The 27,074-nt window shown below is 36.8% G+C and overlaps 2 protein-coding genes across 2 annotated transcripts in view; both read right to left on the reverse strand.

Moving 5' to 3' along the window:
* Nckx30C (solute carrier family 24 member Nckx30C) overlaps positions 1-27,074 on the reverse strand; it is an 849,440-nt gene that overhangs the window by 768,398 nt on the left and 53,968 nt on the right. The gene's annotated exons all lie outside the window — the stretch shown is intronic.
* Positions 15,002-17,111, reverse strand: LOC137241980 (E3 SUMO-protein ligase ZBED1-like). Its single transcript, XM_067769352.1, has 2 exons — positions 15,764-17,111; positions 15,002-15,702 (listed from the first exon to the last, which is right to left on the reverse strand). The coding sequence occupies exons 1-2, from the start codon at positions 16,916-16,918 to the stop codon at positions 15,064-15,066; spliced, it is 1,794 nt and encodes a 597-aa protein (XP_067625453.1). The 5' UTR covers positions 16,919-17,111; the 3' UTR covers positions 15,002-15,063.

Below are 27,074 nucleotides of genomic sequence, written 5' to 3' on the forward strand. Positions count from 1 at the left end.
ACCCTACAACCGTTCAACCGCCCCGCCGATCCCTCCTCTGCTACGAAGACCGTTAGCTGCCGCGCTCCTCCCTCCCGGACGGAAAGCTACTGTCCTCCTAAAGCCTCCAGCCGTGTGTGCGTGTCTTCGTAACACATAAATACTGTGTTTTTATTTAGCAGAGGTTTGCGGGACCTTTACTCGTCTCTGCATTGATTGAGCGTTACATCAGCCTTCGACAACCTCATAATAGTAACTTGAAAATTGCTTCGAGTCGTTTCCAAAAACCATTTTTACGCAGCTATCGCTGCGGTTTAGTTGCGTCATCATCCAAAGCAGCCTGAAACAGGATCTTAGAAAAGAACTGCGCTGTATGTCTATTCCATTCTATTCTATTGGATATCTTCTTCGTACTTCGGATTGTTATTGCTTTTGTGGTTCACTTTTATCCGTTGCGTGCAAACAAGGATGACAGGATTTGTGACTCGTACGCCTATCCTTGGCCAACGCGCGCCCAGTGAGCACCACTTATCTCAAGACTGCAGCAAATAAGAGACTTTCTTTCTGGTTAGTCTCATATTGGCACCTCTACTAAAGAAGGAGAAGAGTATCAGTACAATACCTCAACGGGTTCATATTAGAAGGCCACTTTTCTGCGACGCATCAAACCAGCTATAGTTATCCAAATAAGTAATTTTTTATGTTTGCTTATCAATTCCACAACTAAGTAAACTGCGCATTTATTCAATGTTAAACCACAAGCAACGCAAAGACGGAAGATGGGCCTTCTAAAACCGCAGACACTGCTGGTGTCCGTCGCAGTCTTGTTTGTGTTGTGATCAGTATGGGCAGTTACAAAGACGTACAAAAAAGAATCAATAATAATAAAAACGAGTTCCAAACAAGAATAAGACGAGATTTAAAGTGAATTAAAAACAAAAAAAAAACGTCAAACAAAATAAAGTACCATTTGCAATATGAAAATAAAATTTTTAATAATAAAAAAAGTAAAAAATTTAAAAAAGTATTAACTAAATAACAAAATCCATTAAAGAAAGGAGTAGACAGTGAGAAAAAAAATGTTTATTGAAAAATTGTAAATGGATCATACAATGATGTAAGAAAGTATCCACGTAAACAAGCATCATAAATAATAACATACTAAATATGTAAAGCTGTCAGTTAAAAAATAAATATTATTCCATAAGGCGCAATGCCCCCCATTAAAGATCCAAATCGCCAGTTAGAATATCAACAAAGTCATGAAATGTTGTTGTTATTTATGTGTAATTTCTGTTTTGCTAAGTGGCATATTAAATAAGCTTAAGTACATGCATACATACATACACGCCGCACGAGAAATGCAAATATTTACAAAAAATTATTAAATCACAAATGTAATAAAGCAAACGTATAACTCGCATTCTGTAGTACTTCAACGCAAAAGTACAAAGTACAAAGAATTAATTCCATTTCGACACTATTGAAAAGGTGTAGTTGAAAGTTTGATAAAGCACACTAATGCATATTTTAAGTATAGTTTAATGTACGCAGATGTTCTTATATGTTCCATGCCAACTCAATGGATTTTGCATCATCAAATTCTTTAAAAAATTTAAAAATTTTCTGAAATATTTATTAAAAATTGAAACTAATGATTTTAGGTTTATTTGTGCTCTTCATTTTAATATCAAGGAGTTTGTTATCGAAGGATTATGTACGTTTTAGCCATAACTTATTCATGAATTATCGGTTTGTAGTGCATATGTAGGTCTTTTATAAAGCTGAAGACGAGTTATCGATTTAGTGGCGAAAAGTTATCGATTATTTGTGGTAAAGTTTACGATATATCGATTTGTCATCGAAAATATATCCATTTGTTATCAAAAAATATCGACTTGTTATCGAAAAGTTATCGATTCATTATTCGTGTTATACATTTTTTATCGATAGCAAAGGGTATTTATGAGTTACCAACTTTTTATCGACTAGTTATAGGTTTGTCATGGAAAAACTATTGAACTATTATCAAAAAGATATGGACTATTTGTGGAAAAGTTTTCGATGTGCTATCAAAAAGTTATTGATACATTATCGGATATATCGGTATAGTTTATTTATCGAAAGTTATAGATATGTTATCAAAAAAGTGTCGATTCGTTATCGATTTATCATCAAAAAATTTATGAATTTACTGTCTATCTAAGCTATCGATTTTTTATCAGAGTGTTACCAATTCGTTATCGTTTTATTATCGGCCACACATCTGTTGATTATCAACCAGATGCCGATAAAACTTCAATATAAAATCAATGGTACATCATTCTTGATGAAGCACACGTTTCTGATGGGAAATTCTAGTGTGACCACCGTACATGAGGCCGTGCAAAGAGGGAGTAAGTCCCATCTGCGGAAACAAGAAATCCTGGCAGCGTTTGTTGACAAGGAGGGCCTTTGAATAGATATCAGCTGATCTATGAAAAACTGGAAGGAACTTGTGTTCTGTAAAACTATAAAATGAAAACAAAAAGTTTCAAACAAAAAATTATTCAAACGTACGAAAATTTGTTTTCAATTTTTCATTACACAGAACAAGAATTTTACCATGGAGTTAGAGAATCTGTAGGGGCACATACCAAGGTGGGGATCTGCCATTTCTGTTTTGGCTGTTTATTTGTATAGAAATAAGAAAAAAAAATGTAAGGCTAGGGAGCATTGTGATCACCTTGATAGGACCAAATCGAATCTGCCCACTCTCCACTTCCACAAGGAACATGGAGCTGACATTCCTAATTGTAAACGGATTACGGGGCGAAGGTGGGATTGCCTATTTATTTTGTCGCTAATCCAGCCTTTTTAAAGGATCGCTTGTGAAATTATCACAATTTTACAAGACATGATTGCAAGAGGAACTATGGAGCATTTTATACGAAAATACTCAGCTTCAGCTCGACCATATGTTGGGCCCTGAGTAAGTAATTTTTTCGAAGAACTGGAAGGATTATCTGAATTAAGGATCCCAAATATTATTTTCCTAAACGAGCACTAAAGCATTAAAACTACATCAATAATGTTGGTATCAAAACTTAATAATAGATGGCACTCGAGCAGTGGCACTATTCACTTCTCACCATCAATACATTTTTTTCCTTCGTCCAAGGTAGCTCTGTTGACTTCAAACAGATAAAATGAGTTTAGTTAGCATTTGGGATTAGACGGGTGAGAGTCAATTGGTTGGATAAGAACTTCAGCATGTACCGAACAAGCAGTCCAAAATCAGCATCCTTTCGGAGCTTCAACAACAATGAAAGCTTTTACCACATCCAAACGCAATACCGATATATCGGCGCTGTCACAGAAGACTGGCACTATTCATTATTCGCGTGGAAAACTGTCACAGTTTCTTGTTTGGGCGATACTCCGCCAAGATGTCAATACAATAATTGCTATGACGTAGTATGTTTACATTAGAAATAGTTTCGTAACTTAGTATTGGGAAGTAATGTACGTCAATAAAGTTATAAAAATTGCGCAATAATTAAAAATTAATGGAGAAATACTACAGACAGGCAATCAGAAAATTTAATTTAAACATTTTTTTTGCAACTTTCAGCAAGTTTTGCTTCAGCTAACTCATTTGCGGCCACCGTGGTGTGATGGTAGCGTGCTCCGCCTACCACACCGTATGTCCTGGGTTCAAACCCCGGGCAAAGCAACATCAAAATTTTAGAAATAAGGTTTTTCAATTAGAAGAAACTTTTTCTAAGCGGGGTCGCCCCTCGGCAGTGTTTGGCAAGCGCTCCGGGTGTATTTCTGCCATGAAAAGCTCTCACTGAAAACTCATCTGCCTTGCAGATGCCGTTCGTGGTCGGCATAAAACATGTAGGTCCCGTCCGGCTGATTTGAAGGGAAAATCAATAGGAGCACGACGCAAATTGGAAGAGAAGCTCGGCCTTAGATCTCTTCGGAGGTTATCGCGCCTTTCATTTATTTTTTTTTAACATATTTGCGACATTTTTTATAAATAATTACGCCAACATGCAAACTGTTTGTTTTTACTTAAACTTAATATTGACTATTAAGTGCATAACTTTATCTACACTTATGAAGTTGTTGCGCACCAAACTAGTACTAAAAATTGTTTGTCTCCACTATTCTCCACTTTAAATTTTGGTATGCGTTATACACTATGACCTTAAAGGTTTGTGTCTCCACTATTGTCGCAAATGTAGATGTAGCTTGTGAAAATTCGACGAATTGTCTGAAAATTTCTATCTGCTACTCCAAATAAAAAAATATTTTTTTAATCATAAATAAATTTAAAAAAATGATATTAATTATTGTTATAGACCTTGAGCTCGAATTCGAACCAAGACACATTTATCAGTAGGCCGATAAAAACAAAAGCAAATATAATACACTGGATAAAAATAATTTTTAGAAAATAAGTTTAAAACGAGTTCACGTGAATACCCCAATTGTTTTATTATCGGCATTTATCGTTAGCGAATTATTTTTGTCGACGTATAATAGGTGTGTCATCGATTTTATATTGAAGTTTTATATTTATTTTATTTTTATTGCTGAATCGACCTGTTGGTTTTAGTAGAGGAGAGATCCACGTGGTATCACAACGGGAACTTTATGGGCTAAGTGCACTGATGCGCGCACTGGTGGCCACTGTAACCTAACCTCAGCTAATCTTTATAACAAACCGATGAGTCATCGTTTAACAAACTGGTAGCACTTTGGTAAGAAAATTATTATAAATTAATAATTTTTTAATGCCAATTCTGTGACTAGCAGATTACACAAAACTAAATATAAAAATACAACAAATTTTGCACAGTTATTTTCGTGGCATGATCTCAAAATGAAACCACTGTAGCGGCACTTATTTGTGTAGGAGTTATCAGAGATTAGAAACAACGCAATTTCAGAGTTTTTTCTTATTATTGTATTATTAATGCAATAATGTATACATATAGTGACGAGCAAAACTGTAACACGTTGTCTATAGTTTTGCCTTAATTCGCTTTCACTCACTTGCTCCAATGTAGAATCAAGTTTCTCTTTCAGCGCTTTACATGTAGGCTTTGTATCTATAATTTGAAGGTATAGCCATTTAAATCCAACAACAACAGATAAGTTTGCACTACTAAAATACTACCTTGCTCATATGTTACAGTTATCCACTGACTCTTTTTTTTTTTTTGCATAAATCCGTTATTTTTCATAGTTTTTCACCAAGATCGGACATTTTTTGTTCTTCTGTCATCATATAATTCCAATGGCAACAAACATCAACATGGAAATCGCAAAAAAGAGAAAATTATTCGGTTATTGAATGAAAATCAATCTGTACGTGAAGTAACGAAAAAGTGCCACGTAAGTTACATGACAGTGCAAAGAATAAAAAAAAAAGTGTTGTGACACCACGTTTAAACTGAAAGGTGGTCGTCCAAAAAAAAATTAGTGATCGCCAGTGCCGCCATCTTGCCCAGTTGGTAACCTCTGATAATGCTGTGACTCCAGCAGCAGCTAAATATAGAAGCAAGCGAGTGGACAGCGCGTCGCTCCTTAAAGAAACTTGGTCTTAAAGCAGCTGAGAAAAAGAAGAAACCCATGCTGACAAGAAAACGTGTGCAGCTCAGGCGAGATTTTCTGGCAACTCATTTACAGTGGACTGAAGAAGACTGGGATATGGTTAGTTGAAAATTGGAGCTTTTTTATTACTATCAAATAGATAGCTCATATATTTGTTTCTTTGAACTTAAAGGTTATTTGGTCTGACGAGACTAAAATTTATCGCTACCAGTCGGACGGACGTTCATGGTACTACATAAGGAACCCCAATGTTATAACAGCGCAACATGTATGTCAAACCACCACACGGTGGCGGTTCCATAATGGTTTGGGACTACATAACCAAAAATAGCGTGGGTCCCTTAGTGCATATTGATGGCATTATGCGGAAGGAACAACACTTTAACATTTTGAAACAAAAATTGGCCTAAGGCCATTAAGGATATTGGACTTGCTGCTGAAAAAGTGATTTTTCAGCAAGACAATGACCCCAAGCACACGGCTCGTGTTGTAAAAAATTGGTTGGAGCAACAAAAGTTTTCTGTTTTAAAGTGGCCTCCTCAATCGCCAGATATGAATCCAATCGAAAATTTATGGAGTCATGTGAAGGCACAGCTTGCAAAATATTCAAACCCACCAAAAGGAATGAACGAGTTGTGGGAGCGGACGCAGGAAGTTTGGCAAGCGATACCGCAAGATTTTGTTGCGAAATACACAATGAGCATGCCTGCCCGTTTGGCGGCTTTGCAAAAAGCGAAAGGACTCTGGTCAAAGTATTGATTTATAAGTTTTTTATAGAGAGTGCAAAACTGTAACATCCCAGTTTCGACGCTTTGGTTTTTTTTCCACAGAAAGTGTGAATTGTTTTTGCTATAATTTAGTATTATTATAAAGCATACATGGAGAATTAATAAAAGGCAAAAGCAAAATTATAAAACTGTTGTTTGTTATTTTTGTATAAAGTACTTTCGTTTAAGTTCTAGAGCTTTGTTACAGTTTTGCTCGTCACTGTATGTATACTTATATACAAAAAATGTTGATTCCATTAATGCTGTTCTTTTTTTTGCTTAGTTTTTTTTTTTTGTTTTTTGTCAATTTGGTCTAAAGTTAAAAATACAAGGCAATCACAAGATTGCAGCTGTCAGAAAGTGCAATGGAAAGTTTAAACGTTTTTTTGTTTTTACTTTTAATTTAACACAAGTTCATAAATATACTATATTCTCACTTAGTCATCTCATTTAACATCCACATCAATTATATGATCACCGATCATATGATTAATTTGCTAACATTAATATTTCTTTTTTAATCAAGTTTTTATATAAGATTTATAATTATTGCTCCTTAACCTTGTCGCTTATCATTTTTTATTTGGTCGGAAACAAATTTATTAGCACTGATAAGGGAAATCTGAATAAAAAATATAAAACGCTTAGTTATGGAAAATTATGTGGCTGATTACACTGGTCAACAACAATTTTTACATGGGTCGTGCGTATATTTTTTTTATTGCTTTTGCACCCAGAAATAAGAATATGAACATAAAAAAGTTTTTGATTTGGTTTTGTTCGAAAAAAATGAGAAAAACGAAAAACATGAAAATTCTTCAAAATTTGACATAGATTTGATTTATTCTTGTATAGCAAAAATCAATTTAAGATTTATTCTTATAAATTTAGTTTTAGAATACAGTTTAAATGTTTAAAAATGCCTTTTCCTGCTTTTTCTGCCATATTCGGTAACATTTTCTCTTATTAACGTCCAAATATAGTCCCCCATCATGATTTCCCTATACTGGCCTTGGTAGCGTTTCTCAAACTTCATTATATCTTGATGGAATCGCTCCCCGTGTTCTTCTGAATAAGCTCCCATAATATCTTTGAATTTATCCAGATGTGAATGTATCATGTGCATATTTAGCGACATTCTACATCCGATGGCGGAAAAATTCGTAATCATGCCAGTTATCAGCTCATCATAATTTTCATCCCTATGATTTCCAAGAAAGCCATGAACTACTGCCTTAAAACTGTTCCACGCTAGTTTCTCCTCATTGCTAAATAGGTCCGAGAAAATATCGCAGTTCATAATTTTTTTTTATTTGAGGGCCAGCAAAGACTCCAGCTTTAATTTTCGCCTCTGACAGCTTTGAAAAAAGTCTGCAAATATTTGAAAGCTTTAGACTCAATATTAAGAGCCTTCACAAATTGTTTAATAAGGCCCAATTTAATATGCAATGTCGGCATCAATATATTTTTAGGATTAACAATTGCTTCATGTTTAATATTAAATTTTCCCACTCCATACTCAGTACGTTCAGGCCAATGTTTTTGGCGATAGTGGGCGGCATCATTTCTGCTATCCCATAGGCAAAAATAACAGGAGTGTTTGGTATATCCACCTTGCATTCCAGTAAAAAAACAAACCATCTTGAAGTCTTCAATAACTTCCCACTTGTATTCCGTATTGGCGGCCACCGTGGTGTGATGGTAGCGTGCTCCGCCTATCACACCGTATGCCCTGGGTTCGCACCCCGGGCAAAGCAACATCAAAATTTTAGAAATAAGGTTTTTCAATTAGAAGAAAATTTTTCTAAGCGAGGTCGCCCCTCGGCAGTGTTTAGCAAGCGCTCCGGGTGTATTTCTGCCATGAAAAGCTCTCAGTGAAAACTCATCTGCCTTGCAGATGCCGTTCGGAGTCGGCATAAAACATGTAGGTCCCGTCCGCCCAATTTGTAGGGAAAATCAAGAGGAGCACGACGCAAATTGGAAGAGAAGATCGGCCTTAGATCTCTTCGGAGGTTATCGCGCCTTACATTTATTTTTATTTATGTATTCCGTATATTTGATTGCAGTTAATAGCATTTTAATACTCTCATAATTTTCTTTGAGATGTATGGAATGTGCCAGTAGAATAGATGGAAATTTGTTCGCATTGTGTAGTAGAACTGCTTTTAGACTTTTTGTTGAGCTGACGATAAAGAGGCGCCATTCATTTGTATTACAAGGAATACCAATTGCTTCAAATAAACCTTTCACGTCATAGCAAAAACAGAGTCCATCTTCCTTACTGTAGAAACAAGAAAATTCTTCATGACGCTTTCTTTGCCGAGATATTTGAACATCAGAAGTAAATTTCGTTGTTTAAGACGCGATGCTAATAACTCTGCTTTGTCTTTTGATAGATTTAAGTCTCTTATTAAGTCATTGAGTTCTTCAGAGTTGATGAGATGTGGTATTCCTGGTTCAAATTGAGGAACAAATTCGGAATGTACGGATGGAGATGAACTCGGTGTTTGAAAGCTGCCTTGAGGGAAAAAATGCTTTTCCAACACAGGTGAATCAGGTACAGGATTTTGTTCCGAATGTGGTACTGGAGCGGATGTCGATGGTAGTTCCGGATATATTGTTTTCCATAAACGTTTCCCTTTCAGTGGTTTCACTACACAAAAATAGCAATCAGTGTCATGATTACTCGGTTCCCTCCAAATCCTCGGCACTGCGAACTTCATTCATTTCATTCTTTTCTCACCCTGGTACCAAACTATAATAAAACGTAAAGCATTTCATAACAATTTCAGTTATTATGCAATTATATATATGTAGATATATGTATATATATATATGAAACAGTTAGTACAATAAAAAATAGAAAATAAACTTACGCTCCAGAATGCTTCTGCAAGAGTTACATGAAACATGTGGAGCCCATTTTTTGTCCTGGTTTTCAACAGGTAGACCGAAGTAGGCTAGGTAGGTCCTTGTGTTTTTAGTTAAATGAAACTTTTTTTGTCTTCTTTTAATACATTCGCCACATATATAGCACAACGAATTAGCCGCTCGTTTACAACTTCTCGAAGACATCATTCCAAAAACATAGTGTCACCCACAACGAGTGACCCAAGAAACTACAGATTCTTAAAAAAAATTTACTTACCAAAACGCTATCAGGTAGCTGGCATGCTCTATTGCTAGGCCTGCCAATCCGTCAGTAAAAGTTTCGATGAGTTTCTTAATATGTACTTAACGAATTGCCAAATCTACCTAAAATCATGTGTATCTGGGACCTTTTATCTCCTTTTTACTGTTTCTCAGCCACATTTTTTGGTTTTTTTTTAAGATGAGTATGTTGTGCTTTATGTTTTTTCGATGCATCGCTGCATCAGGTAGCTACCCGTCGCCCTCTATCGACCGAAATAGCGCGAAAGGACCGACATTAGCCTGGTGCAAAAATGCAAAATTTTCAAATCGCTATAACTTCTACAAAACCAAATATTTTTGATTGCATTGTTTTTATAGATTTGAACATAGAATCCGAATATATAGGGCAAAACCCATGTACAAAAAAAATTTTTGTTTGTTGACCTGTGTTATTATTAGCATGAAGTATAAATATATACACACGAGCCGGACCCGTGCGCATCTTGCTGTTCTATCAATCAATTAAAACTTACAGTTTGCGCTGTCATCTGGCGTATGGTAGCAACTGCCAGTAATGCAGTGCAAATATTCACAATAGTGCCATAGTACAAAGAGATTTCTTTGTGTGCTCACAATCGTTTATTTTTAACAAATTATTTTAATAAAATATAGCTAAACAAAAGCACTACGACCAAAATTGCCCAAAGCTCGCTAATAGCCCGAATCTCCATCTTTACAACCAAAATTTTATGTATAGATTTGGATTCCAAATAAGAGCGAAAAGGGACCCGTACATAAAAAAGCAATTAGAAATAAGTGCTTGATTATAAATTCTTTTTAATTTTGCCTTTTTACTAATGATATTGCTAAAAATATTAAATTAATAAGGTATTCCTCAAAGAACCTACAGTGCTCATTCTATTGTCATTCAGAATTCGAAAGTCTTATGGATTATTTACTGTAAGCATTTACCCGCGCCTACGCCCGCACAAAAAATAATAAAAAAATTCAACTTTTTTATTTATCAACAAAATATTCCAAAACTGAACCGAAATACCCTATGTTAAATTTGGCGGCCACCGTGGTGTGATGGTAGCGTGCTCCGCCTATCACACCGTATGCCCTGGGTTCAACTCCCGGGCAAAGCAACATCAAAATTTTAGAATTAAGATTTTTCAATTAGAAGAAAATTTTTCTAAGCGGGGTCGCCCCTCGGCAGTGTCTGGCAAGCGCTCCGATTGTATTTCTGCCGTGAAAACTCATCTGCCTTGCAGATGCCGTTCGGAGTCGGCATAAAACATGTAGGTCCCGTCCGGCCAATTTGTAGGGAAAAATCAAGAGGAGCACGACGCAAATTGGAAGAGAAGCTCGGCCTTAGATCTCTTCGGAGGTTATCGCGCCTTACATTTATTTTTTTTTTTTTTTATTTTAAATTTAAAACAATCCCAAAAATGTTAAAGAAAATAGACTTGCTATTATATCGAAATACTTTTTAAATTAACGCCGATATGATCTGAAAACAATTCGAAAATACCTCAAAACTGACTTCGGGCACTTTAGCTTTTTTAGCATGTTCGACTTCATCCCTGACAGAACGGGCTTTTGTGTACCGATAACTGTTCCCTGTGCAACATTCAACCGTCATTCCCCCGAGAGAGGAATGGGGAAGAGGACTCATCTGGGGCAGGGGACCAGTTAACCTCTTCACGGATTGGTCGAAGTGTGACGGAAAGGTTGGTGGGAGGGTCTTTTGTCAAGAGCTAAATGTAGGCCGCAAGTTTAAATTGGTTGATGTACAGTCAAGCGGAAGTTGCCGCTATTAGGGATGCGGTGGATGAAATGCTATCCAGTACTACTACGGTTAGAGAATTGAACATCTACTGTGATAGCCTAGCTACTATCAAGGTCTTCAGTTCAACTATAGTGCGAGCGAGGGTGGTCTGCTTGCGATTGCATCGAACTATTTTACGATTAAGTTTATCTGGGTCGCTGGCCATATATGATATCCCATCAAGCGGATCCGCATCGGTACATCTGAACCCAATGAAGATGGCTGTAAGGTGTTCGGGACTCCGCTAGCCATTTGTGGCCTGCTCCTGGATAGAGGGCCTCGAGTCAGCTAAGCAAGCGTTTAGCAGATACCACCTATTGCAGAGTAGCAAGATCCTTCCGGCTGGCAGTGGATGGCAGGAGTTCTGCCGAAACGTTTGGGTGCACAAAGGCTCATCTATCAATGATCATTGGGGTTTTGGCAGGACATTGTCAAACGGGAAACCATGCTGTACGTCTCAATATACAGGAAACCCCATCGAAACCCCAGAATTATCGAATCACTTTATGCGACTGTCCAGCTTTTGTGTGAACTAGGCGTATTTCAATCGCGACTCGCTTGGATCTCCGGAGTATTGATGCAAGGTTTAGATCGGTTTTGTTCGAAACTATATTGTTGCTGCGCAAAGACTCTATAAGTAGCTACTATAGCTTACGTCACCATTATTTTATGTGATATTACAGCGGACCTTCGTGATGTCCAAGTTAGCTTTCCCCACCAGGTCAGCTACCACCTAACCTAACCTAAGCCTAGAAAACTATTGTTACGAAAGTAACCAGAGTCCGCATAGAGGTAACTTTAATAGAAACAAATAATTTCGGCCTATTTCAGTCGGGATGAGTTGGCTGCTTATGCTAACAAGCGATGCCATCAAGTTATTGTTTTATTATCGGCTTATTATCGATAGCGAAGGTATCGTCTAATCATCAGATTTTTATATACTTGTTATCATCGACTTATCTGTTACAGATGTGATATTGATTTTATATTGAAGTTTTATCGGTATCTGTTTCATAACAAAACAATGAGTCTTCGAAAACAAATCGATAACACGCCGTTCGCACATTGGAAACACTTCGATAACAAATTGATAACCTTTCGATAAGAAATCGACAACCTTTTGATAACAATTCGATAAATTCTCTATAATCAACCGATAAAATTTACATACAAACTTTTTTGATACTAAGTCAATAACACGACGATACTGAATTGATCGACTTTGCGATATCAAATCGATACATTTAATCGATAGCATGGTTATAACAACCGATAACTTCTCGATTATAAACCAATAACGTTTGGATAACAAATCGATAACTTTTAGAGAACATATCTATAACATGCAATTAACAATTAGGTAGCACTTCAATAGCAACTCAATAACATTTCGATGGCAAATAGAAAAAGATGCATGCTCGAAAAAATTAAGAGGTTTCCAAATAGAATTTTCCTAAAATTTTCTTAAATTTTCGAATTGTTCCGAAAACGTTTTTGGATTGGTTTGCATAGTTGCAGGTATAAAATGCATAGCAGTTTTTTCTTAAAATATCAAAAATAAAAATAAGAGTTTAATCAAGGAGATTTATAAAAATTATATGTGGCCCGGTTTATGAAAATGTGGCTTATGACTCAAAAAAAATGTTTCCACTTTTTTTCTGGTTTCGATAGTTTTTGAGACGCTCTTTCACGTGGTGAATACTAGAAAGTCCTTGCTTGCTTAGAAGTGTACTAAAAATGTAGAGAAAGAAGAGGACAAATGAAAGACGATGAAGCCTTCGATGCCACTTTGGTGGCTGGTGAAGCATCCTCAGATTTTTTGATGGCATTTTTTTCGATGGCAATGGAGCCAAAATATCGGTCAGGAACTTATTCTCGCAATTTCTTTTTTGAGTCATAAGCCACCTTTTCATAGACCGGGTCACATATATATATTTGATATTTTTCTGTTCGCTGCTGTATGTCCAATTTAACTAAGTAACACTTTAAACACGTGCAAATATTAATATTAGCAACAATATATTTTTAAAATGAGCTTAATGGTTCGAGCTTTATAGCTACTGTGACGCCATCTGTTATATAAGCGTAGAGTAAGCAAGCACATTTATATCATTGGACAAAATAAACCCGAAGTTGGTTCTCTCAACCTCAACTTTACTTATCACTTCATCAGACGAGTTTCACTAAATGATCTTACATACAAATGATTTTGAAAAATCGTATTTTTCTGTAACCGTTTGTAAAAATCACTATCAACCAATTAGCAGTAGTCACCTAATGAGTTGTATTAGATCGCCTTAAGATTACCAGAAAATCAAGTTTGAATAATCAGTGAATATTGACAAGCACACACATATTAACAGACGTCCAGAAAGTTCAAAAGCCGCTACACTTCTCTATTTGTTCATGTTTCTCTCTTACTTTTACTTTTTACCTGCCTAACTATTGCAAGTTTATTTCTGCATTCCAATATATGACAGCCAGACTATGCGTCTAGCGTTCAATTGTGCGGTGTTTATTAGCTTCATGTTGTTAATTTAGTTTAAATATGTGAGAAGTGATTATTGCCGGCCTACTGGAATTTGCTTAAAATACATTTCAATCATTCAGTTTCAAACCCCGTTTTAAACTTTAGCTTATGAATTTCTCCCCCAAATTAAATAACAAAGGTTGAACAAGCGGTTCAATAAAGGTCTCAGATAGACTCAATGTATTCTTAGTGTTAAATAGCGTAAGCTGATAAACATCGTCGTGCCGTGCTTAAGTAGAGGGGTAGGAGTACCTGCTCCACCCGACCGGACTTTCAAAGAGACCGCCATTTTTCTGGTGGTTATGATTTAATAAAAAATAAATCCTTTATTTATTTCCTCGTCGAAATTTAGATATTTCTTTTCACTCCCACGCGTTTCGGCGCTTTCACGTCTTCTTCAGGGACTCTGATAAATTTGTTTTAAAATACAATTATTGGCAACAAACATATGTAAATACTACAAATAAATCTAACTGCGTAGAAGAGAAAAGGAAACTCTGACTTTGCCTTCTAATTTCTCGGACGTAAAGTTACATCAAAGCATAAAACATACATATATGTTTTTTGAAAATCTTTTATGAAAATAAAAGCACTTGCAAAAAATGCCGACCATTCTTTGAAAAATTCTCTCTAAAGTATTTTAATTTTATGGTTAGCTACCTCGTAAGTAATCACTCTAAACAAAAACCCCTACGCTAAAGTTCTCTGCCAGGAATCCGGGCTAGTGGTGGAAAACTGCAGAAGTGAGTGAGCGCTTCTTTGAAACTGTCTGAGGTAGAGTTGTGCTTTTTCGTTCATTTCAGAGATTCGAATCTTTTGTTCTTTTTCTGATGAACGAACAAGTTGTTCTTTTTGTTCATCTGTTCTTTTTTTTTCAAGCAAATTTTTTCACCGCTGTTTGCACCCGCGAAAAAAGCCAGCAAGTATAGAGGGGGTGTGTATGCAGCAGTGCTTTGGTTAGGTATATTTAAATGTGTTATGAATAAATAAGTTAATATATATATGTATAATTAACTTCAAAAAAAGTAACAAATTTCGGAAATCCAGGATATTGAAGAGTACAGACACAAATTGTAAATATGAACTTTTCAAGTTTAATAAATGTAATAATTACTTTCTTACAAAAGATGTTTTTCATTAATGTATACAGTTTCGAATATCTAATTTGATCGGACTAAAATACAAAGGAAAATAAACATAAACGTAGATGAAATCGCTTACATATTATTATGTAAAAAAGTTAGTTGTGACAATTTTTCAGGTAATAAAAGGGTTCTTCTGTCGTTAATAATTTGACCAGCGACTGAAAAAATTCTCTCGCATGGTACAGAAGTTGCAACCACACACAGTCGTTTTATAGCAAAGGTATATAAGCGGGGATATATCTTTTTCCGCTCACACCACCACTTCAATGGATCATTTCCTCTATTAATATATTCTTCGTTTAAATACTTATCAAGTTCTCGTGTTGCTGCTACGGTTTTATTCGTCGAAGAGGTTATCAAAGCAAATTCAGAGTCGTACTCGTCCCAAATGCTCTGGCCCGGTTGAACAGTGCCCACGTTCTGTTGAAATATTTTAACTTCTTGAACAGTGGTGCTTTCTGTTTGTTGCATTGATGCAAATTTTTTCTTAAAGTCGTCTAATGCTTTTTTGTATGCATCCTCATTCTTAAAACCATGTCTCTTGAATCGAGGGTCGAGTATTGTACTCTCTGCATATAAAAAGTTTGTTTCTATTTTGGAAAAACGTGTCAGCATCTCTGATTGTAATACTCTTAAGACACCACGTACTACTTCTGATGTGGAAACTACCGCTGCTATCAATTTCTTAAGAATTTTACAAATTATAAGGACCTGTAAATAAAAAAACACTCATAAAATATAAGCGTAAATACACACATTGCGTCTAGACAACCTTTGAAAGAGTAACGTTCTGCTCTACAGTCACTTCATAAAATGGTTTCAATACAGGTATTATTTCTTCTATGGCATCCCAATCCTGCTGAGTCATACATAAATCAGGTTTAGTTCGAGGCAGAACTACGGCTAAAGCATCTTTAATCTTTAATAGACGGTCAAACATCTCATACGTGGAATTCCATCGAGTCTGCACATCAATCTTCAACTTTAATTCGGGCAAGTTTAGCTGCTTTTGCGTTTCCTTTAGTTTCTGTAAACCACTAGTGCTGCGATGGAAAAACTCTACAATAGCTTTTGACTTTGTTTTAATATTGTCTATTTCCAGCAACGCTTTTTGAACTATTAAGTTTAAAGTGTGCGCGAAACATGGGACTGAACGCCAGCCTCCTAATTTTATCGCTGCAATAATGTTTGGCGCGTTATCTGATACAACAGCAGTAATTTTGTTGGAAATTTCCCACTCATACATAATTTTTTTTAATGTCGCACATAGGTTGTCACTGGTATGGCGTTCCACACATTCGATACAAGCTATAAGATGTGATTTTAATAAACCCTGCTCCGGCTCTACAAAATGTGCGGTTACTGCAATATAACTTTGATTTGCTCTCGACGTCCACGCATCTGTGCTCAAGCAAACAGCATTTGCCAAGCGCACCTCGGTATGTAGTTTCGCCTTTAGCTCATTATAAACGTTTGACAAAATTAAATTTGATAAGCTTTTGCGCGTAGGTAGCTTGTATCCTGGGCAATGAGCGATCATTTCAACTAAGTTCTTGAACTGGGGCTCTTCTACAATGCTAAGAGCATGATTGCCTTTCGCTACCATTTTAAGAACCTGGCGGTCAATTAACTCTACTTTTCTAGTTGGAGGTGGCCGGTGAATAAAATTAGTAATTATTTGTTGGCCAGTAATAGATATCATCGCAGAACTTGACGCTGCCTGTTGAGGATTCAACGATGATATTTCTTGACGAACGGGGGCTAAATTAATTGTTGGGTGCTTTATCTTTAAATGTCGGGCCAGATTACTTTGTGAGCCACCTGAAATGCTCAATGTAGATTTACAATAAATGCACTTTCCACTTTTCCCGTCTTCGCCAACAATAAAATGGTTCCAAATCTCAGAACGCTTTCTTTTTGCAGCCATGAAATATATTTTAATTTTATGTTTATTATAAACACTTAAAGAAAATTTTTCAACATAACTGTATCTTATAAGTTATAACTGTAGAACACAAATGTTGTCAAAACAGAATTCTTTGTTGCCACACATATCCTTTTGTAGCAGTGCCACACATATCTTTTGTGTAAGTGGCATCATCGACATTCGTGCTCACTGTGAATTTCTGCGTATGTATTTATGAATTTACAATGTTCGCGAACGAGAAGAGAGAAAGAATAACATTAAGTAAAACGAACTAAAAGAACAAATGAACAAAGAGAACAAAATGAACAGAAATCGAAGATCTAGTTCACTTGTTCAGTTGAGAGACCCGTTCAATTGAACAAGTTCAGAACGAAACGACCCAACTCTAGTCTGAGGCACCTGTAATTAAAATGGATTCTCTGACCTGCTTAACGGCAGGTAATAATCATAATCAGACCATTATTTTTTCGAATTCCATATTCTCCTGTCTCTTTGATTATTGTAATTTGATAATGCACCATTCCTTTGCTAGCTTTTTGAGTTTTTGTCGCTGTACCGGAGACCAGATACCTAAGTGAGTGTGATGGTCGCTTATTTGGATGATTCGTTGAGCAATTTTTTACAGATATCGAACGCTCTGATTGCCTATCTGAGTATAAGCATACCTCTCTATCACTTTGCTGTGTGGAGAGAAGTTTCACCTTAAAGTTTTTGTTGTAGTCTATGAGGGCCAAAAATCGTCTCTTATGTGACACATGTCCACTATTAGCTGATCAATGACTACCATCTTTTGGAGACTAACAGCAGCAAACAAAAAATTGGATGTGAGAATTTGATCAAATTTTGTCAATTAAATTCTTTTTTTATTTCAGATATTTCAAGAAAAAACTTCCATGAATGTAACTGAAGGAATGCAAACTAATCTCAAAATCATTTTTGAAAAAATTCGTGAAACTTTTTCGAACTTTTTATTCAGAGGTTCTAGAATTTTGAAATCGTACAGCTTTTTAGTCCAATCAATTTTAGTAAAGGCGAATTCGGTACTAGATGTTATTACACCAACAGCTGATTGCTTCTTCTTGATTATTTTCCATACAACGCCTTGTACAACAATATGTTAGTTAATCGAAATCAATGAAAATTTTCTTTTGACTTGACATTCTTCGGCGAAATAGTTGAATTGGTTGAATTCGCTTTGCCTTCACGTTATATAGATTTGCCTTGATTTTAGCCAAGGCGAATTCATACCAGGTGGCGCAAAGATAATTCAACCAATTCACCGTGCAGAAGAATGTCAAGTCAAAAGAAAATTTTAATTGATTTCGATTAACTAACATATTAAAGTACAAAGCGCTGTATTGAAAATAATCAAGAAGCAATCAGCTGTTGGTATAACAACACCTGGTACCATGAACCAATAAACAGATCACGCATAAAAAAATGGGACAGGTAAAAAATCATAGTTGGCTGGGAAATAAATTTCTCGGCGTGACGTCACGATTTTGACAACATGTTTTATTGCTGGCGCAGTGTTAGACTTTATTCCAATCGGATTATTTTGCTCCGCTCTTACCTCCTACTACATTTTGATTGTTTACAAGCGACGATTGGACCAAATGATTATTCGTGTCTTAGGACATGTTTGTTCACATTTTTCGTATGGAATCAGAATAGAAGGAGTAAAATGCAAGCAAAAAATGTGTCCGGACGCGATCTGTAAATCCTGCCAAAATTCAACATACTGCTCTTCCTGAAGTTTTATATAAAAATTAAGTACGTTGAGTCAATGAAGTCAGCTAACCCTGTTTTGTGATAACAGTTGCATAGTGGGAGCACCAAGCGAGGTCAAAGCTTCATCCAACTGTCTCTCCAAACTCAGTGAAGGTCTTCTCTTTACTCTGTTTACAAACTTACCGTAACACGACCTAGCTAGCGAAGCTTTCTGTTTTTATTCGCTGCACTATCTTCATATCTGCGAAAAACTCATCATTATACCTTCTTCGATACTCGCCGTCGACATCACGGATAGGACTATAAATCCTCCGGAGAACTTTCCTAGAGCCATCTCATCTTCTCTCGCCACCTTCCATGATTCCGAGCCATACATCAGGACAGTTATGATGAGTGACTTGTACAGCAGGAATTTTGTTCGTCGAGACAGGACTTTACATTTCAATTGCTTAAAGCAGCACTTGTTGGCAAGAGTTATTCTCCGTTTGATTTCTAGGTCGACATTGCTTTTAATGCTGCTTCCCAAATAGACGAAATCCTTCACAGTTCCCAATTTATATCCGTCAACAGTGACGTGGCTACTTCGTCTTGTCCACATCTACTGCAAGACCCACTTTTTTTGTTTCTTTATCTTATACCAACTCTTCGCCTCCATGTTTGAACAGCCCGGCGGGTATCCCGTCATTACTTGGCACCTTGTGATTTTTTATCCGTAATATTGCCTTTCTCACTTCGCCAAAGTTGGATGCCGGAGCGTGTTTTTCATCATCGGCAAACGGGGTATCGGGTTCGTCTTCCCCCACACACTGTACGTCGGTTATCAGGTCGCCATTATCGTTCCTACAGAAATCTGCCACGGTCTTGAAACCTTCTGTCATTAAAAGAGTATGACAAATTTATGATAAACCGAAAATAATAATAATATTTTTTCGCGATAAATATCCGGTGAGATAGAGCCCACTTTTCTTTCAGAATATTGTGTGCTAATGGGAGCATTATTTGGTAATCCTACACATTTTAGGTCGACTCAATGTGCATCTGATAAGGCAGATAACTTTTTGCTTAAAAACTTTTCATGACGAATACACAAATGAAGGGATTGCCAAGCCACCAAATCAATTTGATGTTAGTTGTTCGTCCGCTTTTAAAAAGGAAGAAAAAATATACTCCGAAAATTTTATTTTTACTCCGCCGTAGTCGTTTACTCAGGTAACAGCTTTAAATACTCCGAACACAGGTAGCGAAATATGAGAGAAATGTAATAAATCGAAAATCTTCCAAAGCGCTACGTTATCAAACTTTTTTTCAAATTCGATTACAAATACAACAATCCCGGAATGCCGGATCTTGGCTCATTTGTTTATGACCTGGTACTCAATTCGCCTTGATTTTAGTAAAACAAAGTACAAATTTTATGTCTCTCCAAAAGTCGCATTGACAGATTTTTTTCCTTTATACAAAGTGTGAAAATATTTTTTAGTTTCAAGAAAAACTGAAATACGCTCCGTAAAAATAATTTTCAAATATCAATATTGAAGTTCCTTTAACTTGTACTTTGTATCTTGAATTTTCGAAATTTTCCGAAAACGTTTTTGAGAATAGTTTGCATAGTTCCAGTTACACACTTCATGAGATATTTTTCTCAAACTATCGACAAAAAAAAAGAATATAAAGTTTGCCAAAAATTGCCACTACTAAAAAAAACCTAATCTCTTCTTGAAGCCCAGCAGAATAAAGCAACTTCCTTCTGCAAAAAATTTCGGTCGCACATTATTCACTTAATTTAATTTGTCCTATATAACAAGAACCAGTTATGATATGATATGAAATAGGTCTCAACTATTGTATTTCTCAAATTTAGTATTGTATCAAAATTCCAAACTACATAACTGACCAAAGTCCAATATAAGCCAAACAAGCAGCCTTATAAACCTCATCCCATTACACATAAACAATCCGATTTACGTTTACACTTATGTAGGTGGGTCATTGGCCCAATGCATTTTGATCAGCTACACAATGCACTCTTTTTAGTTACCGAATGCAACAAATTGCTACAAAACAGATTTTACGCGCTACAACAAAAATCAAACAGAACATTCGAGATCATGGAGAGAAAAATATAGAAAAAGGTCAAAAGCGAAACGTTCAATGTAATCAGCTGGCATTTATTATGCTCAATGCTGCTGTAGATACATACGCAATGCATTCCTAAGTTTAACAGCAGTGTAATACGAAACGACAGTCTGAAAAATGACTAGTTTACAACTAGAATTTTTGGACTATGGCCAAACTAGTTCGAAAGGATATCTCAGTAGGCAGAGCTAAAAAAATATACTGCAGTGCGAATCCAGTTCGCACGAATTCTGATTTAACTAGAACTTGGTGGCCGTTTTAGAACTAGTATGAGACTAAAACTGTTTGAAAACATCCATCGAGTAGAACATTTTTATGCTAATAATAGCAGTTGCTAGTATGAGAAAGCAGCATTTGGCTGACAATTTGGACTTGATATAAAGCTGTTTCGAAGTTTATAACTAGTTTGTTTTACTACTGGGAACGTATTTATTATGCTTACCAATGGATAGGTATTTAAGGGTGTCTTATTCATATAAGGAGGTGTGTCTCTATAGTATGCATGTATGTATGCTTATATTTATGTTTGCATGTATCTCACGCATTTACTTACTAGGTAACATAACAATCACCTTCCCTGACTTCTGTAAAGTCAGTGCAATAACAAACGTAAAGAAATACGCATTGTTTTACTAATACGCGCGAAGATCACGGAAACTACCTAGATTTGTGTTTAAAAACAAAATTATAAAAAGTAATCAAACAAAAATAACGGAAAAAGTCCTTCCGAGTAAGTGCATAATAGAGATAATAGAAAAGATATATTCGGATTTCACTGGAGTGACGGCGTTAAATGTGTTGTGATAAATATTAGAAATATCAGCGTGATTCAGCAAAATATTGCGGACATTGCGATATGTGATCGGATGCAATCTTTTGATACTTAAGTGTAAAAATAACACTCAGCGAAATATTCAAATTCTTGTAAACCTACAACGTTTGCTCGGCCTAGTAAAGTGCCACAGAACGAACTGGGAATGTGGCAATGCAAGACTAACTTAGACAAAAACCACATCAAACTTACGAATAAAACACGTAGTTTGAGTGTCAGCTGTACAAATTTTTTGTTGCGAATTGGAATGAAAAACTGTCTCTGAATTTAGAACGGCCCCCAGGATAGCATTTTTGCTGGGGCGACTTATCGTATGACAATATACATATATAGTGATTTGGTTGGCTGTTGACTTTAGTATATGCCGATCCTGGCCTCATCACGAAAAGCTGTGTTCAGCAAAGTCCTCATACGCATCGCCATACATAAACCACAACAACATGTCTCCGACCTTCTCCATTCTAAAATATAAAGTTTTTTTTTCTAAGTACCCATATCCAGCAAGCACCTGGGTAACCCTGTAGTTTACCTTATCAAAGCGTTTAGTCATCTATGGTTTAACGGCTCTGATTTGTCTTGCTATTCATCTAACACTATGGACTCATTCAGTCTATGTGAGGTCCTCACGGACGAGCCAGCTCAATCTTGTTGTTCATCTCTTTGACCATTTTTCCGCGGCCCTTCCAACGCATTTAAAGTGCACGTGTTTACCCACAATTTTGTGCGTATCATGACCGGACTAAGTTTTCTGCGTGCTTGTTCCATGTTTCCAGCTATAATGACTACGTCAATGTCGTAAGCGCACATTTCTAGATTGATAATATCATCTTCGCTAACGGTCCATAGATAAGCGCAGATACTTGATTCCTGTACATGTGACTTTAAAGCTCAGTGGTAACTTTGTAATTTCGTATATCCCATGTAGGTGGCATGGGATTTTGAATCGTTGGTTCAATATAGCCAAGCCATCATGTCTGCCCATCTCGAGGTGTTGAAAGCTTCTATTGTGAATTCATTAGGGGGACAACTCGCTTGGACTTGGCATCACATTGCTGTGCTACGTCTTCCGTAATAAGAACATCTTTGATTGCACATAAAGTGTAGTTTTCAGGTCAGAAGGCGTGCTGTCTGGATGATAGATTTCTGTTTGTTCTATAGAGGCTGCAGTGCAATGGTTTTATGATCCAGTCCCGGATATACCAAGCATGCATAACAGTTACCCTGGTGCTAATTTTAGGTTCCGTTTTTCTTTGGCAATTAACACTAGCTACTGCTTCTTCTATATGTCTTCAAGGCAATGCTTTCACGTAGCATAAGGACGAGCGGGCTTTGTTAAAGGATTAAAAGTCCTGCATATCAACATAGGTGACCGCGCCAGGAAAACCATCACGGTCTCATATCACATCCGTTACGCCCAGCGAAACTAATTCATCTAGTAGCAGTTTTTATCCTTCCTATCGATTTGAATTGTTTTGACTACATCAATTTTGGATAAGAGTCATCTAGCAGCTTTTGTTATGATCTCTAGCTGACCACAGCTCAACTTTAAAATCTATTGGAGTGAAGACGTCTAGTAACTAGTTATTCTTGTAGGCATTGGTTTTTACAATCTTCGAATTCATCTATTAGTGAACCAGCATAAACAGCGAAAGCAATGTTGGATATCAAGCGGATTATGAATATTGCCAACAAGTGCTACTTTGGACTGAGTAGGCAATTGAAAAGTAAAGTTTTCCCTCGAAGAACAAAAATTACACTATACAATCTGAATAGTGGGCGGTGTCGAAAGAAGATGAGATGGCTCTTGAAGTGTTCGAGAGAAAAGTTCTACGGAAGATTCATGGGCCTGTCCGTTATGCCGACGGAGAGTATCGATGGAGGTATAATGATGACCTGTACGATCTTTACGCAGATATGAAGAAAATAATGCAACCATAGACATCCATAGGCTTCGATGGCTAGGCCAAGAAAATATTTCTATCATCAGCCGTATTTGAAAGCCTGTTGTTCCATATCTTCATCTGCAGTAGTTGGTGATTGGACTAAAATTATGACAATCAAAGCCTCGAGTGGTTATATAACGACCAGTGGCTGATTTACCATATACGCAACATAGGCTAGAGCATAGGGCGGCAAAATTCGAGTCGATTAATTTTTGAAAGAAAAATTGAATTCGGATTTTGCTGCACTTAAAATAGTATTTTTGTCTGTATATTATAATAAATAATTCATTCTTTTCTATGCATTTCAAAATTAGAATGAAACTGTAAATTATTTTCCCCTATTGCAGTCGTAAAAATTTGCATAAAACTTCTATTCACGCGCCTTAGAAACCTAACGCGGGCTTGTGCGACTCTGCAATTTCAAACTATTCTCCGCTGGAACTGTTGAAAATGATGAGACAGGATAATTTACATATCTCTTATCTCAATGTTGACATTGCGTTGCGAATGTTTGTTTCAATTCCTATTGCAAATTGTAGCGCAGAGAGATCGTTTTGTTTTAAAACGCCTGAAAAACTACCTCAGATCTTCATTGGGCGAAGACAAACTCTCAGTTCTTGCGTTGTTAACTATAGAATTAGAATGTTTTTATCTATCGATTGTGATGATGTCATTTGCGAATTCGCAGCTGAAAAATCTAGACGCAAAGAAATGTATGTACATATATGAGGAATGTTTGGAAAAAAAGTTAAGGTTAAATTAATAGTAAACTAAACTGTAATAAAGCAATGAAAATCGCAGTCATTGTGTTGAATATTGTTATTGTGAAAATAAGGGCGGCAAGTATGTTGTGCCTAGAGGCGGTGAATATTCAAATCCGCCACTGATAACGATAGAAACTTATTGTTCTAATTTGTTGTGGTCTTTAGATCGGAGCACTTGATCCTTTTCTTGACATTGATATAGGGGCATCATCTTGGTTAGGCATCTGGTGGCAGCACAATTTAACCTTCTGTAAGCAGTGTTTCTTTCAGGTGCAAGATGCTTTCTTTGTCAAAGTTATTCCATTATGCTGAAAGTTTTGCAGTGATCTCCCGTTAAGCTGGCTTTAGAGGAGTACTATGGACACTATACTAAATAGAAATTAGTTTACGACTTCACAATATCTTGACTGCCGCTTTTCAAAGCGGCACCAATGCGATATCGCCATACAGTGCAATCATATGAGCCTCTTAGGAAATTTTCTTAAGTACATAAAGCTCCAGAATAATGAACGCTTTGCATATTTAAATATGTGGTTATGTGCACATGTAAGCTATAAATGCCGAAAAACGTGGTGGAACTATTGATTACTCAATTTAGCTAAAATATGTGAGCGATTGGTTATGAATAAGTAATTGCTTGTATAGACTTAGGTATGTCTACATATGTATATGTACATATATTTGCTAGTGCAGCACATACATACTTGGATAGATAGATAGATAATTAATTGAGGATTGCACTGCGGCCTTTGGTGCCCTCAGCTTCTTCACAGCACCTCATCCAAGTCGACATCTCTGATGTACCCTAGCAGTTCACCTGGTTTGGGAGATTTAATGTGAGAGTGCGCTGGCCATGGTGAGCCCATAAATTTAGCTCTGCGTCTTGAGATTGCGTCACACTCTAGGAGGATATGATCCGCCGTCTCTGTTGATTGATCACAAAATCGGCATGTATTGTTCGATATTATGGCTGTTCAGTCTACAGTGTCCTGTAAGAATAGCTGTGAGGATTCTTAGGTTATCTTTCGAGCCTATCAATGCCCTATATCGAGTTGTGCTGTAACCCCCTAACAGTACCTTAGATTGTCTCAGACCTGGCATATTACGCCAGTGTTCTTCCCTCTTTTCCTTCTCTTCCACTAATAAATGCCCCCTAATTTCCTGGCAGGAACGGCTCAGGAACAATGGGTCGTTTCGTTGCTGCCTCTCTGGCTAGACTATCCGCCTGCTCATTACCCTCAACTCCCCTGTGGCCTGGAACCCGAGCCAGCAGTAGTTCGTTGTGTGCTCCTAGTCGATTTAGCTTTTCAACGCACTCAAGAACCAGTGTTGATTTTATCTCAAACGTCGAGATCGCCTTGAGGGCGGCCTGACTGTCCCTGAGTATGGCGATTGTTTCATTGGAGTATTCACGCTGAAGGTGCAGGTCAGCGCACTGGCTTATGGCGAATACTTCCGCTTGAAAAATGCTCGGGTATGCTCCCAGGGGTGCCGATGATATCTTGGCTCTGGGTTCAAAGACCCCAGATCCAATCCCCTGCGCCTTCGAGCCATCGGTGTACCATACTATACATACTTACATACCTACATATGTACAAAAATACCTATAAATAAACTATAAAAAAGATGCTACTCATCATAATACATAAAAACTTGTTCCCACATCAATAAATATGTAAACTAGATGAGAAGCAAAGAAATAAAATACAATAACAACAACAAACAAATCATAATATCTGCTGTACGCACCAAGTGTAGTTGAAAGATCAGCATAAATAAAATCAGCATAAAACAACAAAGCTCAAGTAGATGCATACACCCACTTCAACGCAGAGATGAATGGTGGGTGTGTGTGAGAGAGTAAAATCATTATGAGCAATAGCAAAATGTTCAGAGTGGGGTTCAATCATGAACCAATAAACAGATCCCGCATTAAAAAATGAGAGAGCACAAAATCAAAGTTAGCTGTGAAATAAATTTTCTCGTCGTGACGTCACGCTTTTGACAACATGTTTCATTGCTGACCCAGTGTTCAGACTTTATTCCAATCGGAGTATTTTGCTCCGCTCGTACCTACTACTACATTTTATATCTCAAAGCATTATTTGGGTCGAGTTGAAAGCTAAATATGTAGTATTACTACCTAATATCTTTTGGTTGAAGTTTTTATTATATATGTACGTATGAAAAGCTGATTTTTTACAAGTGATGATTGGATGAAATGACGTGAATTAATTTTTCGTATCTTAAGACATGTTTCTTCACATTCTACTCACAGTTTTTGTACTTTTTTCGTACGGAATGAGAATAGAAGGAGTAAAATGTAAGCAAAAAATGTGTCCGGGCGCGATCTGTAAATCCTGCCAAAATTCAACGTGCTGTATGTTCTTGAAGTTTTATATAAAAATTAAGTACGTTGAGTCAGTGAGGCCAGCTAACCCAGTTTTGAGATAACAGTCGCCAATTGGGGGAACCAAGCGAGGTCAAATCTTCCTCCATCTATCTCTCCGAACTCAGTGAAGGTCTTCCCTTTCCTCTGTTTACAAACTGCCGGAGCGTATTCGTTCATCCGCATAACATGCCCCACCTAGCGAAGCCTTTGGATTTTCAATCGCTGCACCATCGTCATGTCTGCGTAAAATCATATAGCTCATCATTAGACCTCCTTCGATACTCGCCGTCGACATCACTCATAGGACTATAAACCTTCAGAACTTTTCTCTCGAATACTCTAAGAGCCATCTCATCTT

The sequence above is a fragment of the Eurosta solidaginis genome, chromosome 2 (assembly GCF_040869045.1).
Source record: "Eurosta solidaginis isolate ZX-2024a chromosome 2, ASM4086904v1, whole genome shotgun sequence".
Lineage (NCBI taxonomy): Eukaryota > Metazoa > Arthropoda > Insecta > Diptera > Tephritidae > Eurosta > Eurosta solidaginis.